The sequence below is a fragment of the Electrophorus electricus genome, chromosome 1 (genome assembly GCF_013358815.1).
Source record: "Electrophorus electricus isolate fEleEle1 chromosome 1, fEleEle1.pri, whole genome shotgun sequence".
NCBI lineage: Eukaryota > Metazoa > Chordata > Actinopteri > Gymnotiformes > Gymnotidae > Electrophorus > Electrophorus electricus.
Window position 1 is genome coordinate 9886561 of NC_049535.1, and position 15705 is coordinate 9902265.

Here is a 15705-nt window from a genome sequence, read left to right on the forward strand (position 1 = left end):
CAACTCTGAAAGACAAAGAGAGATAACATCACGCCCAACGTGGGGCTTGAACCCACGACCCTGAGATTAAGAGTCTCATGCTCTACCGACTGAGCTAGCCAGGCAACCGTACTCTGCTTTTTCACGCGTTTGCTCTCGCAGCCCATTAACGCTGATATGTTCAGCTGGACGTTAGCGATGCTTGCGGTGTGTTGCACAGAGTCAAGAAATTTAACATTAAAAGCATACTTAACCTGGTGCTCGCGCTCTGGTGATCTGCAGCTTGGGAGTCTCAAGTACCAATAACTCAGCTAACACCTGTTCCATTCATGTGCCTAATAATGGAGTGCCTCCTTCTAAGATTTTAACCCCTTTCATTTACACTTGGGAGTGTAAAGCAGTAGAAAAGGGATATTGACCCTGATGCTGCTTTCTCTTTGCAGTGGCTCGTCGTTACTTCAAAAGCAATGGAACAGCAATCGCATCACAGAGAAAACAAAGTTGTGTGAATTTATTTTCAGAGAAGTGGAAGAAATACTGGGACTCTCTTTTCTCTGTGATACGATCGGTAAGCGCGCTCGGCTGTTAAGCGAAAGGATAATGGAGTTCCTCCTTTACATTTGCGAGCCAAAAGCGTCTTCTGTTAGTCCCTTTGTTGAGTGAATCCATTTTAACTGGGTGTTCAACGTCATTAGAACGGATAAGCGAAAGGATAATGGAGTTATCTCTAACTAACCACACTCTAATACACCATATAAACATTACTCTGAAGGGTTATAAAGATCCAAATTCAGAGGCACCTGTTTTTAAAATTATTTTCTTGCTTCTGGCAAGAAAATAATTTGTCATGTCTTTGAAATGATGGCTGATTCATTGTTATATTGTCTTAGCTTTATATTCCAGGATTACTAATTAAAACCTCAGAGGTGAATTAGGTCTTATAGAATCTACAGAAGCATTTAAGGTCTCTGCCAAAAACAACTACAATGGGATCTTCACCAAATTAATTTATACATCACCAGTCTCTCTATTTTTATCAACTCAAATATTTATTTTCCCTCCTCTTGGAAGCTGTTAATACCTCTATACTATAGAAAGTAATTTATACCAAGTGCAATGAGTACAAGCAACACATACGATTTCAGTGTTTACAAAAAAACAAAACAAAACGCCCTCCATCTATTTGTCTCTCTCACACTCTCTCAATGCCTCTCTTCCTTCTCCTCCTCCTTCTCTTGTGTCTGCTCCTGTGGAACCACAGTCCCCTTTTTAAACTTGAGGAAGCTTCTTTTTTTCTTGTTACTGTAGTCTGAGGTCAGGAAAGGGGGTAAAGAGTGTGTATGTTCCTGGTTTCCTGGTGGATTGTAGCGAAAAATAAACAGTCTCTCTCCAGACACTGGACTTTCAATGGCAACACCCATGTCTTCAGCTGGTGCAGACTCTTTATATATCTCTGCTCTAGCCTCTCCCGTCACACAGAGGGGATCAGAGGTAACTTCCTCCCTTGCTGCATCACAGATAGGGACAGGCTTTTGTTTGTTTGTAGAATCTAGAACCTTCTGACTGCCTTTAGAACCTTCAGCAGAACTGGAGAACAGAAGGGTCTGTTTCTTCTTCAGGATTCTACAGGACCATAACACAAATGAAACCTTTTAAACAAAGAAAACAGCTTAATCTCTTCAATAATAACCACTATTATACAAATGCAATGCCACTGTTATACAAGCAATTTACAGGTTAGTGTATGTAAAAGTAAGTGTGACTTTTGCCCCTAGTCAGTACACCTGGTGAAGGGCGCAGGGTCACCATCTCTCACTTACATCTCAAAGATCTGCATATCATAAAGCCTTTTAATATAAACCCTGACCCAAAGACTGACACACATAATTACATTTTAAATCTCTTCCTCTCTCTCTCAAACACACACACACACCCGTAAGTGTTTTCAAAGATTGAGATATTCTATGCTGAACTGACCGGCCTATCTGTCTATCTGTGTGCTGAGTCCAGGATGACAAGTGTCTCCTCATGATGTCTTTCCGCAGTCTGTCCACCAGCTCTCTGCAGGGTTCCACTGTTTGCCTATAAATAGAGCCATCACAAAATTATCCACATTCTACACATAAAAAATGCACATCCACACATATTGCAGAATACCTAACAAACATTTTCCAGTAAAACTTTGACTTCTTAAGAGTGTGTGTATGTTTCACCCTGCTGTAGGATTGAGTGCATCTATGAGTGACTGAAGGTCTCCTTCCGGTAGTGTAGGTAGCAGGAGGCGCAGCAGCTCCTGGAGAGCCATAACTGACACCCCACTGAGCTTCACCAACACTGCAGCCAGAGCCAGATCCTACAGCCACACCCCCACACCAAGCAAAAACACTCAGCACATCTCATACAAACAGTGTTGGGTTGGGGTTGTGTAAAGGTATCACCTGGTCACAGTGTGTATAAAGTGGCTTCAGCTCCAGCTGATCTCTTAGGTCCTCCATCACTTGCTGCCTCCTGATCTCCTCCATCAGCCTATAAACACACACAAACACACACACACACAAACACACACACACACAAACATCACAATCTCACACTTTACTGAGAGTAGCAGCAAAATGTAGTATATTTATCACAGATTGCAACCTGAAATAATCACATCTGTATTAACTCATGACCAAGGGACTAAACTGTTTGTTGTCACCTTTCAGTTAGCGTGCGTGTGAGCTGTTGCCTCTTGCACAGAGCCTCCTGCAGACTCGTAGCCATCTTGCCTTCTTTATTCACCCTAAACAACTCTATATCAATCCCATCAGCAGCAGCCAAGATTTTATCAGAACTACACTCATATGCTAACTCCTTCCATTCAGCTTCCTCCTTCTGTAGATGAAGCTCTGCCTCCTCCAAAGCCTTAACATAGAGAGAAAAAAATGTAGTTCTGTTGGTAAACAGGTTATGAAGACTGGACAGGTTTACACCTAGAGTCTTATCTACAGACCTGATGATACATTATAATTTACGAAGGTCATGTTTTGTGGCAGAACCGTAGACTGTTGCAGAGGTAATGATGAACACTGTGTAGATCTTCTCCAGATTGTTAGGGGGTAATGATGAATGAACACTGTGTAGAAAGCCTTCACAGTAAGGTCAATATTGTAGTTCCCATAAACTTGAAGAACTCCACAGCAACTACTGCTTTGTCTAGCATGGTGATGTGGTGGAGGTGAGGAGCTATAGTCCACCATCATCGTCACTGTTTTTGGTGTTTTCAAGTACAAGACCACCCATTACACAGAATTATCACTGTTTCGATGAGTCCAAGTGCATTTCTAAAGTCTGTAGTGACTACAGCAGTGAGGAAAGGCCACAATCCTTGTTTCAACTGTTTGCGTAGCCAGTATGAACTTTCCCTGTCTCCTATGTTGTGTCCTACCTGTGAGAAAGTTGGTAATCGCTGGTAGGGGGATGCATTGACACTGAGATTGGCACATTTGCAATTGCAGTGTAAGGTGTTGAAGGATGAAATACAGACCTACTGAGCCAATATGCAAAATCAAGGGAGGTGTAATATACTTCAGGTGTGCTCAGGTGTCTCTCAAAAGATTTCATGACCACAGAGGTTATGGAAATGGCAGAGGTTATGACAACATTATTGTGCCCCGTGATAGTCTTCTTTCTGGCAGATATTACTGTAAAGCATTTCAAACAGGAAGGAACTTCATATGACTCTGGTGATATACTGAAACTTTGCATAAAGATGCCTTTGCATAAAGTTGCCTTTTGGGCTTCTAACACTAGTGCATACATTGTCAGACAGGACAGTGAAACAACCTTTGATCCTGGACTTTGTGTCCCCAGAAGAGTCAACACACATCCTCTTTGCAGATTTTAAGCGTGGATTGAGAAGCAGTGAGAGTAGAGGGGGGCAAGTGCTGATGTTTTAATGACTGTCTAAACTGAGTATGAATTTGAGTTGTTGGGATGTGTGATCCTGGCCTTTTCAAACCTGCAATATGTATTTAGTGCTTCTGCTAGAGATACAGAGGTTTTAGAGCTGCTAATTCCTGCAGACTTTTCTGTGGATGAGAATATTTGGTTAATTGTGTACATTGTCCTGTCTACATTTTTGTATTTCTCCTCTTTAGCCCTTCCTCCTCTTCACCATTCTGAATTTAGCAGTGAAGTTCTTGTGGGAATACAGGTATATATACAAAACCAGGTATAAGATGTTACAGTGTCAGTATACCATCCCGATTGTTAGATGCATTAAAGACACTCCAATCAGTATATTCCAGCAGATCTGTAGTTCATTGTTGGCCTCGGTAGTCCACAGCTCCACAGTTTTGACCATAGGTTGGCAGATTTTATTTTCTGCTTATAGCTTGGCAGAAGGTGAGCTAGGCAGTGATCAGACAGGATGCACAGGAAACAGAGCAAAACAGTGTAACAATGATCATGCATTTCTTTTATTTGTGGGGCAGGTTATTACCTGCCTGTTTTTAGGTCATTTATGATAAAGATTGGCTCTATTAATGTCCCCCAAAACAACATAAAAATAATCAGTGGGTTTGTCCTCTGCTCTGATAAACAGCTCAGCAAGAACCACATGTGCCTCATGCAAACAGACTTGGAGAAGAATCTACACTCCAACCGAAATGACAGGAAAATTCCCTCTGGAATTAAAAAGGTTTGGTTTATAAAAATGGATTTGAGATTTAAGTAGCATGATTTAATTAAACACTGTGACATCTGTAGATCAACCTTTGTTTATATAAAAACAGGCTCTGGATTTCTGTGGCACAGTCCTATATGTGGAAGGGAAAACAAGGGAGATTTAATGCACTTTCTAGACCAGATTTTCTGAGCCAGATTTCAGTGAAACAAAGTGTAGCAAAGTGCAGGAGAAAAGTCACCATTTCTCCTGATAAGGTTTAGCATCTCATCCATTTTATTGCACAGTGAGTATGCTGCAGATACTCCATGTATCTGCTCCTCAGCTTGTGTGTAAGTGCGCGTGTGTGTGTTCTCAAGCGTTCCTGAACTCACCAGGCTCTGTGCGTGTATGGTGTTTGTGAGCTCCTGTTCTGCAGGTGTGTGTCGGAGGTGCTGTAGCAGCAGGGACTGGAGCTCCAACAGGGCTGAGTGTGTTTCGAGAACTCTGCTTCTCCTCTCTCCTCTCTCCCACTGCAGAGCAACCACAGCCTCTGCCACACCCTGCTCACACTCATACACCTTCTGCTCCTGAGCCTCACAGTCATACACCTGGCAGAGAGAAGATGAATCACCTTTTATTCATTTTTGATGACATTTTGGCAATACTGTAACTAGATGGACCCCTCAATAAAACCTACAAACTGACAAAGGCAGAATGGCAGAGAAACATAAAAAAATATAAAGAGGAAAAAAGACTGAAGAAGGAGAAATGGATCATTTGTTAAGGTCCTTCGAATCATACCTGTATATCCACACTGCATGAGAATGTGTGCATCTGTGCAGAAGGCATGACTCCGTTAGTGTGCGTGTTTGAGTGTTGTATGTTAAATAAACGTATGCTTGTGTTTTATGCGACTCGTCTCCGCATCCTGCCTAAAACCTCCCAACGTTACAGTGACATGGTTGTAGTAGTGGTATGATTATGACATGGTTGTGGTAGTAGCCAGTGGCATGGTTGTTTGTGTTATACTAGCACAGGTGTAATAGACAGAGAAGTGTTTGTACATATTACACTGGTTAGAGAGTGGTCCACCACACAGAAATATACAACAAGTGATCCCAAGGCTTTTCTATGGCAGTTTGTAAAATATCTCTGCTTTGAATCTCTTCCCTCCTTCCTTCTCATCACCTCCTCCACAGATGTGTTCCTCCCTCTCTCCTGCTGATGTAAGTATATCCTCTCCTCCACACTTCTGATGAAGCTCTGCAGTTCTGCTACTCTGGCACCCATACTGGCATCCATGATGCACTCTCCAGAGTTCAGCTCATTCTGCAGAGACACAATGACAAAGACAGAAGAGTGTGGTGTGTGTGTGTGTGTTTGTTTTCATGTTTGTTCTAATGTGATCCACAGGAGAACAACAATCATCAATCGCATTTTACCACAGCTGAGTATCTGAAGGGGGCACGGAAAAGAAAAGAGGATTCTTACCTTTGTCTCTTTAAGGGTCACAGAGGTGTTTCCAGGGTCTGCGTCAGGACTGCTTTTGGTTTTAGGGTCAGAGCAACGCTGACTGTGCTGAGTGATGGGACTGGTAAGTGAGGTGTATAGTCTGGCCCGTGAAAGAGCATGTGGCAGAACCAGACAACGATCCAGACGACACACATGTTTCACAAACTGAAGCCTCACACGCAGGAGGTCTCTTTCCGACATTGCAGGCTGAAATGCACACACACTTCTACAGGAGAGAAAAGAATGTCAAGTGCAGCACACACACAGATATGGCTTTTTTACACACAAGTGGTGAGTGTTAGTGCAGCAGTTGACCTGTAGAAGTGCCTTAGTCTCTCCCTTAGCACTCTCTGCTGCTGCAGTTCCTGCTTCCTGTGCTGCTGGATGGCGCTCCGAGAGGCTCGCAGTGATTCCGCTGAGGCCTTCTCCTGCACACCCAGCCACTCCTGGGCTTCTGCCAGAACTTCAGCTCCCAGCTCCCTGTGGAGGAGCCAGTGCGGCACACCCAATGCATGCAGGGCCTGCACCACAGCATGTGCCACTGTCTTCAGCTCTGCTTCTGCCCCCTGCAGGACACGCAGCAGCAACTACAGGGCATGAGAGCAAAATGGGGCAGGTTAATGCTGGAGCACCAATTCTTACTACTGCTGCACTTAGGGGGAGCTCATTACTACACTAGAATTTTTTTATGCAGTATGAAATCTTTATCAGTGTAGTAACACCCAATTGCATGTGCAGATGTGTGCAACGATTGACCTTATGTATGTTTAATAAGTGCGTGTATGTTTACCTTGCGAATATCTGTTGCCGCCTCTTGGTCCAGGTGTGTGATGAGTTCTGAGAGCTGTGTGCTGTGGGCAGAGAGGAGTATCTGCCACCGCAGAAGATACTGGTCCACCTGCCCCCCTCCAACACACACCAGCTCCTGCTGTTCACGCTTCTGCTCAGACAGCTACACACACACACACACACATTCACACACAAACACGTACAAGTGATGAACACAAAATGAAGACAAAAGATATTGTAATGTGTAAAACCACAGCTCTTAATAAGAAGCGCTCACCATCTCTAATATGGATGCCCGTCTCTTTTTGATGATTTCACAGTGCATGGCACTGCGTTCCCTGTTTAATGTGTCTTCTAAAGATTGTTTCACCTGAAGCAGCTCCAGATGAGCAGGCTCCAACTGCTCTGAACACTGTTCATCAGAAAGACCACCCTCCCTACACACACATACACACACACAGTTTTAGTTTCATAACTGCACACTACAACATTACAGCTATGTTCGAGTAAAGCATAACAGTCAATAATGCAGCAAGACAGCATAGTATATGGTTCTGTTGACAGTTGTAGATTGCAGAACAACATTTCCCTCAGAGTCAAACAGGGTCCAATACTGGAGTTCATTAGTTAGTATCATATTTAGCAGGAATATAAAACAAAGAAATACAAAAAAGGAAGAAATATATCAACCTATACGTGTATGTATATGTGTGTGTGTGTGTGTGTGTGTGTGTGTGTGTGTGTGTGTGTGTGTGTGTGTGTGTGTGTGTGTGTGTGTGTGTGTGTGTGCACCTAAATCTACCATTTGAATCATTAAGAACTTCAAGGAGAGAGGTTCAATTGCAGTGAAGAAGGCTTCAGGGCACCCAAGAAAGTCAAGCAAGCATCAGGACTGTCTCCTAAAGAGGATGCAGCTCTGGAATCGGGTCACCACCAGTGCAGAGCTTGCTCAGAAAAGGCAGAAAGCTGGTATGAGTGCATCTGCACTCACAGTAAGGAGAAGGCTTTTGGAGGATGGCTTAGTGTCAAGAATGGCAGCAAAGAAGCCACTTCTCTCCAAGAAAAACATTAAGGACAGACGGGACATTCTGCAGGAAGTATAGGGATTGGACTGCAGAGAACTGGGGTAAAGTTATTTTCTCTGATGAAGCCCCCTTCACACTGTTTGAGACTTTTGGACAAATGAGCGCTACCATGAGTCCTATGTCATGCCAACAGTGAGGCATCCTAAGATGGGTTGCTTCTCATCCAAGGGAGTGGGTTTGAGCAATCTTTTCCTAATAACACTGCCAAGAATATATAGATAGATAGATAGATAGATAGATAGATAGATAGATAGATAGATAGATAGATAGATAGATAGATAGATAGATAGATAGATAGATAGATAGATAGATAGATAGATAGATAGATAGATAGATAGATAGATAGATAGATAGATAGATAGATAGATAGATAGATCTGTATCATACATCCATAATCATACATTTTTATCTTTAGACTAGAGTGGGGTGGGGGCATGAGGGGTTACCCCTCATGAGTTTTAGGGATTTTTAAATTACCTCAGTCGCAGGTCATTTAAATATCCATAAAGCACCATGTACTCCTCTGAATTAGCACACTGCAGTGACAGAGAAAAAGAAAGAAAACAGGCTAAAGAATAAGAGGAGGGATTTTGTACCTGCAGATCTCAGTGAACCAGCTGTCAATGTGCTGGGAGGAAGTCCTAAACAAGTCCCACAACAGTGCTTGCAGGCCATGCAAACCCTGCAACAGGAACTTCCGAAGCGCATGACGTTCCCTCAACACCGCCCTCTGATTGGCCACAAACAAATCAAGTACTTCCTCTAGCTGGTCCTACAGGCAGAGCAGGGGAATTGTTCACACTCACTGGGATCCATCTCATGGGTGTGGGGCTTCATTTTATCTAGTCTTTTCCATCTTATATTACATTCATTATTTATATACCTGTAGGAAGTTTTAATGGTAGTTACTAGATTAGATTCAGTTCCTGCTTTAGCTGGAGAGGGTAGCTCAGGTTGTTAGCTCACCTGGCAGGTGTAGTAGCAGTGCAGCAGCTGGTTGGCTGTGTCCTCTTCCAGCTCACCAGCACTGGCAGCTTCCTGGAGCTCCTCACTGAAAATGGCATGCAGCTCAACTCTCCTACGGAGGGCTGTGTGTCTCTGAGCCTGTGCACATGCATGCTCATGCCTCGTCAGCAGCCCTTGCTGGAGTCTCTGCTGTTCCATCTTCTGTAGCCTCTCTAACAGCACTGTGCACTCCGGCACCTGTTGTGTGTAAACGCAGGCATGCACACATGCACAAGAAGGCACACACACACACATAGGGTCAGTGCATGGATGTTCCTGGTAGGATGAGTCTAAAGATGTTTTGCACTTGGAGCAGTCATCAGCATTAACATCATAGTCTCCAAACTATCAAGCTTTGTTCTTTTGAATGACCCGAGGTATGTTGGAGGGCTGAGTATAAATAAATGATAAATAAATGAAAAGCTTTATGTTTTTAGATAAATCAGCATATCGGTGTTTGTGTACAGGAGTAAAGCAAGCTCTTTACTACAGCACATTCATTTTATTCCCTCTCTTCTATGGATATATATGTATCTCAGCATTCTACACTCTTACTCAAAAGTTAAAATGTGGTTCGAGTTGCAGTTGTGGCGTGTGTTAGGAGTGGATAAGGTCCTGAGGACTTCACTGCATTCTCATTTGAAGGGATGACTGGTCCTTCCAACCCTCATCGTTATTGTAAGAGTCAGGGTTGTCCCTTTTAAATTCACATTCAGGAAGGATATCTGCTCTTGTTTTTGCTGACTCCAGGGCTCCATTTTTCATTTACCCAGCTCATAGCTGACAGAAAATGCTTTCTAGATAGTGCTGATGTCCTCTCTATTGATCAATTGTATCTGCAAATAAACTATTTTCTCCAATAACCTACATTGCTTGTTTATGTTTTTGCAAAGTTCCTGAGAATCTGCAGTCTAACACTGTACAACAGTGAGCCATTGTTAGGATCAATGGTTCTTAAGTTCTTCATGACAGGATTCAGGCATGTTAAGCACAAAAACACAATCACGGGCAGTCCATGGAGTGGAACTGAGATTCAGTGCTGCAAATCTAATGACCTGAAGTGGTCTAAAAGAGTATTTTTGCATTGCATGTGTTACCTGTTGCTCTGCATGCTGTAATCTCACTGCATGTGCTTTTTCTGCGGTGTGTGTGAGACGCAGGGTCTCCATCTCCTGTTGCGTTTCCATGGTGCACTGAGCAGCAAGTATAGCCATTTGAGTCACTTGCTCCTCCTGTAGTTTGCCCTCCATGCCAACCACCTGCCCGAGGAGCACTGTAACCACACGCCGCCCCGCCACATTCACTCCACCCAGCAACACCCCAAACACACCCTTCACTATCTGCACCCTAATGCCTTCAACTGCTAAAGCCTCTCGCAACAGTGTGGTCATTTCCAAACTGGGACCAAGAGACAAAGAAACAAAAGAGGGGAAAAAAGAGAAAAAGAAAATCAAGTTAATAAACTGTATTACTATTTGTATTTGTGATTACAAAAAAATCTTTCTGCCTGCTAGTGATCTTATACAAGTATTGTGCAAAAGGAATGCTTGGAATAGATATAAGAGGTTAAAAGGGGGTCAAAGGCATGCGTTAGATTATCACTTGTCCAGTGCTTGAAACACATTCTGTGGGTCGTCCAATGCCATGATGTCAATGATTTTATCTTCAAATGCAGCGTCTTCATTTGCTGACACAATGATGTTGGAATCACCCTCCTCTAGCTCCATCCCTTTACCAAGGCCCCTCCTCCTCTGAAAGACAGAAATGAGGAGTGTCATCAACACCATCCATGATCATAGAAGTGTGTGTGTGTGTGTGTGTGTGTGTGTGTGTGTGTGTGTGTGAGAGAGAGAAAGAGAGAAAGAGAGAGAGAGAGAATAGGGATATTAAATATACAGCAAATTTTCAACTAAAAAAAAGAAAAATATGATTTTATGGCAACTAAACTAACACTATGGGCATGGTCCTAATATTCTGAGGAAAACTGTTGATTGATAGACTGCTGTCAAAGACATATGTTACTCAAGCAAAGGTGAATATAATGGCACAAGGAGAGAGAACTGGGTTAGCCAAATGTATGAACTTATTATTGCAGATCATTCTGATTTTCTGACAATCGCAGATTTCTATATTTTCCATCCGAATGAAAAGGAAACTATAGGCTTAGACATAAACAGACATAAACTCTGTGGATAGTGAGAATTGCATGGGACTGCAAAACAATAGTTACAAACATATTAAGATGTTCCTTACATGTGCCAAGACAGGGATTATATAAAGGGCTAGCTAATTTTCCCCCTCTCCTTAACTTGACATAAGAATAGATAAACCACCTTGGAGGTTATTACATGGTAGGATTTTCATTGGGGTTATTGGACATCCTCCTTCTTTGGTGTTCTTTGATGTTTTGTCTTAGTTCTCATAATTAAGAATATGTGACCTCCAGAAAGCTCAGCAGTGAGATCTAATGTCTCAAACTCACTTCCTCCAAACCATGGCCACCACAGTGGCTAACGCAGTATCAAGCCCCACTGGCAAAATAACATTGACTACCATAGACTACCTTTTAGTTTAGGTAATTTACATTAATATTAGGCCCCTCTATATTACATTGGCAGTGAGAAATCCTGGCAAAATAAACTGGTCATTTAATGGGCTTTGGAAAGATATTCAATGCACATAAAACAACTTGTGCTTTGTGTGAATAAGGGTCTCAGCTAAAGAGTGGAAGAGAGAAGGATATAATCTAGCAGTGTTTATTAGATGGAAATATGGAGTTTAGTGATGTTTTTAATGTGACCCTAAAATAACTATGTGGAGTCAAAAATGACACCAAAATTCCTAACCTGGGTGATAGAGGACATGATCAAATAGCCAAAGTATAAGATGGAAGATAGTAGCACTGTCAATACTGGCCAAAAATGTTGCTTATTATTCGTTCTAAAAAATCTCATAGATTCAAACCATTTAAAAAATATTCCATTGTGTCCATAGGCGCTCAAACCAATACAATGAAAAACATAATTAGCTACTTGTACAGGTATATTTATTTCAACATAAACATGCCTTTTTACTTTTCCTTTTACTGGGGAATTACAGTGTATAAGGCTTGTCTCTAGCCTTCAATATCTGAAGCACAGTAGCATACACTTTTATATTTTTGTTTAAATAAATTTAAGGCACACAATTCTGAGAAATGTGACAGTGTTAAATAAGTGCTATTAGAAATTGAAAAGTAGGCTACTTGTACTGTTGACACTAGAACTCCCAAAACGCAAGCTAACAAGCATACAAAATGCTAGTAGACATCAGGCCATACTCCTTTGGGTTCATACTTTCAGGATGTGCCCTCGGGTTGCTAGCAATGGAATGGTAGGATAACTATAACTTACATACAACTTTATATACCATTTTCTGCCATCGTTACCACACAGCTGTTTGTTCATTTCAGCTTGACCTACATTTAATTTTCAATTAAGGAAAGTGATCAATGCTATGCGACTCCTGTCCGTCATGCAGTGTATTCAGTGCAGAGGCTGAGGCCCAAACGCAGAGACTCATGAGGCAGCCAGCCACTTTAGTGCTGCTTTTTCACCCACAATCAAATATCTAGGGTTTATTTTAAACAATTTGATATACAATAGAATTCTTTTGCAGTACTAATTTATGGACAATATGGTCAGAAAAACTTTTTGAATTTACTGAAATAATCTGAGAGAGAGAGAAAGACAGACCCTGTGATGAGAGGAGTGTTTGTGCCATTTGTTGTAGAGGTAGCTAGCGGTAAACAGCATGAGGGAGAGCAGCAAGGTGGAAGCCAGAAACCCTCCAAAGAACCCAGCAAAGTGTACCACATGGTGTGCATAAACCTGAGAAAATAAATAAGGAAAATAACGCATTCACATTCTCACACACATCTGACTGATGACCTTCGATGACATGAGCATCTAATAGTCCTATTGACAAAGTTCCACTGAGGCTCCACAACTGTGCATTAAAGCAGATAGTGACATGATATGTTATCTTCTAATGTTTATAAAGATATTTAAAAAAGCAGAACTACGTGAGCCGAGTTTTAACAAACAGTTTTTTCATGCAAGTGTTAATAGTACATCTGAAAATGTTTAGAAATCTCCAAAGGAAATACTGAATTTGATTTCTCTTCCTGTGTCTTTCGCAGAAGATTATGTGCTGGGTAAAGTGCCAAAGTATTAGTACCAGACTGCTTCTGGTTGTACTGGTGAGTGTGGATGATGGGTGTGGGCAAGTCTGCACCTTTTCAGTAGTGTTCAGTCTCAGAGTGAAGTTTGCCACTACAGGTTCAAATAAACTTATGTCATTCTAGAGAAATAAAATGATATTCCAGTCACATTATTCAATATTAAAAACCTTCAGAAATGGCATTCAACTTTGTTACATAAAGATAAAATATCTGGTATTAAATAGTACCAATATAATCATGAACTACTTTTGTAACTAAATTACAAACAGCTTGGCATGAATGGGTAGTGTGCATGGTCAGTTTGAGTGTCTGTGGTTAGTTTGTGTGGTTAATCCATTTGTGGTTAATGTATGTGTGTGTGGTTAGCATCTGTGTGTGGTCAGCATATCTGTGTGTAGTTTTTACCTCAGACGTTTTGGAGAAACCGTGGAAGGCCGGTAGAGGCAGAACCTCATTTCTGTTAACTTTTACACTTGCCATATACATTTCTACACAACTGGATCCAATTAAACACACAAACAATTAATACACACAATTATAAGTATACTTGGTATAATTATACCTAGCATATCCAACACAAAATAACTTTCAAATAACCCAAAATATTATATATATGTGTATGTATATATGTGTGTGTGTGTGTGTGTGTGTGTGTGTGTGTGTGTGTGTGTGTGTGTGTAACTTTTTTGTTCAGAATGTTCTGTATAATATGTATTGACCACCACATTTATAATGCAAAGATACTGTTTACATTAAATAAATATCCAGGAGACAGAAGTGGATAAGCTCGTGAGTTAGCTTCCATTTTGTTGTACCTCAGTTATATTAGTTATGACTGTTACATTATGAATGAATGAAATTATGTTTATATAGCACCCTTCAAGGAACCCAAGGTTGCTTTACAATCAACAGCTGTTTTGTTAATGAGTTAGTCCCCTTTTATACTGTCACTATAATAACTTAAGTTACCTACTTGTTTTAATATGGCTAGGAAAGTGCAAATACAGTCCAATACACTTTCAAGACTGCTGATGTGTATCACAGAACTCTGGCTATTGCATTTGTGATTATGTGTGTCTGCTTGTATTTGTGCAGTGAATCTTTAGTAAAAGTATGAGGTGCTTAATTAGGCTGTTTGTCTGTGATAAATGTCTGAGGCAGCAGTATGTGTGCAGCTATAGTTCCCTTCTGCAGCATCAAGCAGTATTATATGTCAAGTTTTTTAAAATACTAAATAAAAAGAAATAAAGAGATTTATAGTAGTCTGCAACATCATAAACATAGTTTTACCAAGCAAACTGACTGCACAGACTGGTTCCTTAACTAGCGGCCTATTGCTTGGTTAGCTGTAGCCTCGGATCCTTCAGCCCTGAATGACCCAAATCATTGTCAGCGTGCAGGAACAGTGAAAAGCACTACTATAACACATACCCACAGCGTTATCCTACAGCGTTTTACTTCACTCTCCAGGTTGCTCCATTCTCGGTATATCCTGTGTTTCAGACAGACATAACATGTGTGAGGGTTTTTTTTTTTAAGAGTTGTGTTTGTATATTATTTCTCGCTCTCTCTCTTATATATCCACACACACGTAGTTATAAACAGTGCACAGGTACAACAGATTCTCTGGGCGCATTTACTGCTGTCACACGAGGATGAATCTTGAACAACAAAGCACATTTGCATTTTAAGTACTGACAGTCATCCGCAAAACAGAATATATTATGTTGCTGTTCATAAAGCGTTCCACGCAACCGTTGCGCATTGGTTTCCGTGATGTCCGCACGAGAGTTCACGTAGGGAGCAAAAGAGCCACTTTTGATTGTTTGTGACGTTTTTCTCTAGCTGGTAGTGCTTCTTAAGCGTTACTTCGTTTTTGTTCTGAGGAACTGATGTTTTGATTTAATGTCCGCGTGTGATGTCGACATTATGGCGGTAATCAGATAATCTACGAAAGTTGCCCGTGGACAATAGTACAACTCGAGCTATAAACAGTATGATTTAAAAATTATGCGCTTTAAAATTATGACAGCCGTGCGAGGGAAACACATTAACATTTGCAAAAAAATACACAGTAACAATTCAACAAGACCACACGTTTGTTTATCATAATGTCAAATATTGTAAGGTAATATAAGTTGTAGGCCTACTGGATGATGCATTTAACCTCGTTGTCTTAGTTCATCGCGATCTAAAGGAAAAATATCAGAATCTGATCAAAACGTCGGTGCACAGAAGCTTTCATAAATACAATCAGAACTTTCTCTGGGAAAAAAAAACGTTTCGTTGGAAAACGGGGTGGAGTCTTGCACCCAAGTTTTCCTAATTTTTTCAACTTTAGGGACACTGTAGGAGAATCCGCCTCTATATGAATACTATTGGCTTTTCTTTCAGTGCGTCACGCGCGATGCGAATGTTATTGGTCAACTTCCCTTTCTGTGAAAAAGAGTTCCGTAGCAGCGACG

At 41.3% G+C, this 15705-nt stretch overlaps 1 protein-coding gene and 1 non-coding gene across 2 annotated transcripts; both read right to left on the reverse strand.

Annotated features, from left to right (window-relative positions):
- Positions 1-31: 31 nt before the first annotated feature.
- On the reverse strand, positions 32-104 carry trnak-cuu. The gene has a single exon. It is a non-coding gene; the product is annotated as a tRNA-Lys (tRNA).
- Positions 105-607: 503 nt separating this feature from the next.
- LOC113574028 (limbin) lies at positions 608-15593 on the reverse strand. Its single transcript, XM_035526442.1, has 20 exons — positions 15391-15593; positions 14672-14732; positions 13646-13736; positions 13294-13359; positions 12753-12887; positions 10621-10769; positions 10116-10416; positions 8980-9216; positions 8610-8785; positions 7206-7365; positions 6930-7091; positions 6455-6726; positions 6119-6365; positions 5816-5956; positions 5020-5235; positions 2678-2883; positions 2418-2505; positions 2193-2332; positions 1957-2061; positions 608-1602 (listed from the first exon to the last, which is right to left on the reverse strand). Exons 3-20 carry the CDS (start codon positions 13724-13726, stop codon positions 1182-1184), a joined length of 3303 nt encoding a protein of 1100 aa, XP_035382335.1. The 5' UTR covers positions 13727-13736; positions 14672-14732; positions 15391-15593; the 3' UTR covers positions 608-1181.
- Between the last annotated feature and the right edge of the window lie 112 nt (positions 15594-15705).

Coding starts and splice junctions, on each gene's coding strand:
- LOC113574028 (XM_035526442.1), bottom strand. CDS start 13,726: ATGTATATGGCAAGTGTAAAAGTTAACAGAAATGAGGTTCTGCCTCTA. Junction 5,236..5,815: donor GGAACACATCTGTGGAGGAG/GTGATGAGAAGG, acceptor TCTCTCTGCCAG/GTGTATGACTGTGAGGCTCA. Junction 2,062..2,192: donor GCACTCAATCCTACAGCAGG/GTGAAACATACA, acceptor CTCTATTTATAG/GCAAACAGTGGAACCCTGCA.